At 32.9% G+C, this 1,193-nt stretch overlaps 1 protein-coding gene across 1 annotated transcript; it reads right to left on the reverse strand.

The window, feature by feature from the left end:
* Positions 1-46: 46 nt before the first annotated feature.
* Pmar_PMAR008211 (liver stage antigen-1, putative) lies at positions 47-1,053 on the reverse strand (the record flags this gene model as incomplete). Its single annotated transcript, XM_002768981.1, has 6 exons — positions 47-75; positions 259-301; positions 356-433; positions 511-732; positions 783-909; positions 965-1,053. 6 exons carry the CDS (start codon positions 1,051-1,053, stop codon positions 47-49), a joined length of 588 nt encoding a protein of 195 aa, XP_002769027.1.
* Between the last annotated feature and the right edge of the window lie 140 nt (positions 1,054-1,193).

Consider the following 1,193-nt stretch of genomic DNA (forward strand, 5'->3'; position numbering starts at 1 on the left):
TCAATATGTTACTACTCTACACAACATTATAGATGGAAAACTATTGTTAAATGATGATGTCCTCCCTCATCTCGCCTCATTACCAAATTTACTACTACTACTACGTGACACAATAATACTATCATATACTCTTATTATTATTACTACCAAATCCAATGGTTGACTTGGGAGTAGTCTGTAATTGTTCTTTATTATTATTAACTGTTGGTATCCCCTTATTAGATGTAGTAGTTACTTGATCAATCCATACCCTATTACCACTAGTAGGTGGTACATCACGTTCAATACCAGTACTCGTATACTACATCATAAACAATGTCTATAAATATGATACTACTACTACGAGTATTACTACCTTATCTGTATCAGGTTTGGTATTGAGTACATACAGTTGATTATTCAAATTCTTCTTATTAGCATTCTGTTTGGCAGTCTACCATAATAATGAGAAATAGATAATAACAGTATAAGTAGTAGTAGTAGTTGATGATGATGATGATGATAACATACCTCAATCTCATCTCTCTTCAATTGAGAATAATCGGATATAACAGCAGATGTCTGAAGTTGTTCTTGCCTTAAACGTGATACTTCAGCTTTATGTTCCTCAGAAGCCTCTCTTCTTTGTTCATCTAATTGTCTAGTCTGTGCTTGTATGGCTTCAACTTGATGTTCTAATTGCATTTGTTGTTGACTAAGTAGTGTTACTGATGCTGTACCATCATCCAATAACTAATATAATAAACGAATTATTATTACTATTATTGATTATCACTACATACAGTTTGTAGATGTTTAATCTCAGCCTCGAGATGTGCTCTATCACGCCTTAATGATATCTGCTCTAGATTAACCTCCCTTCTCTCTTTATTAGTTCGTTCTAACTCCTCATTTTCCTCTTCAGTTTGCCTGATATAATAATACTACTACTACTACTACTCTACGAGTGATATATTACTATTACCGTTGTAAATCTTTTAACTGACTCTCCTTAACCTGAACATCTACACTCAATCTTGAATTCTCAACCTCTAGTTGTCCACACATATCCATTATATGTTGTAACTCTTCATTGGCTGCATCAATCGACTCAGTTAACTAAGTATATATCAATGAGTATCATCATCATCACCAATTTATACAACGATTACACAACGATTATTATTACCTCTTTAGATAAACGTTTATCCTCT

Source organism: Perkinsus marinus (assembly GCF_000006405.1).
Source record: "Perkinsus marinus ATCC 50983 genomic scaffold scf_1104296966738, whole genome shotgun sequence".
Taxonomy (NCBI): Eukaryota; Perkinsozoa; order Perkinsida; family Perkinsidae; genus Perkinsus; species Perkinsus marinus.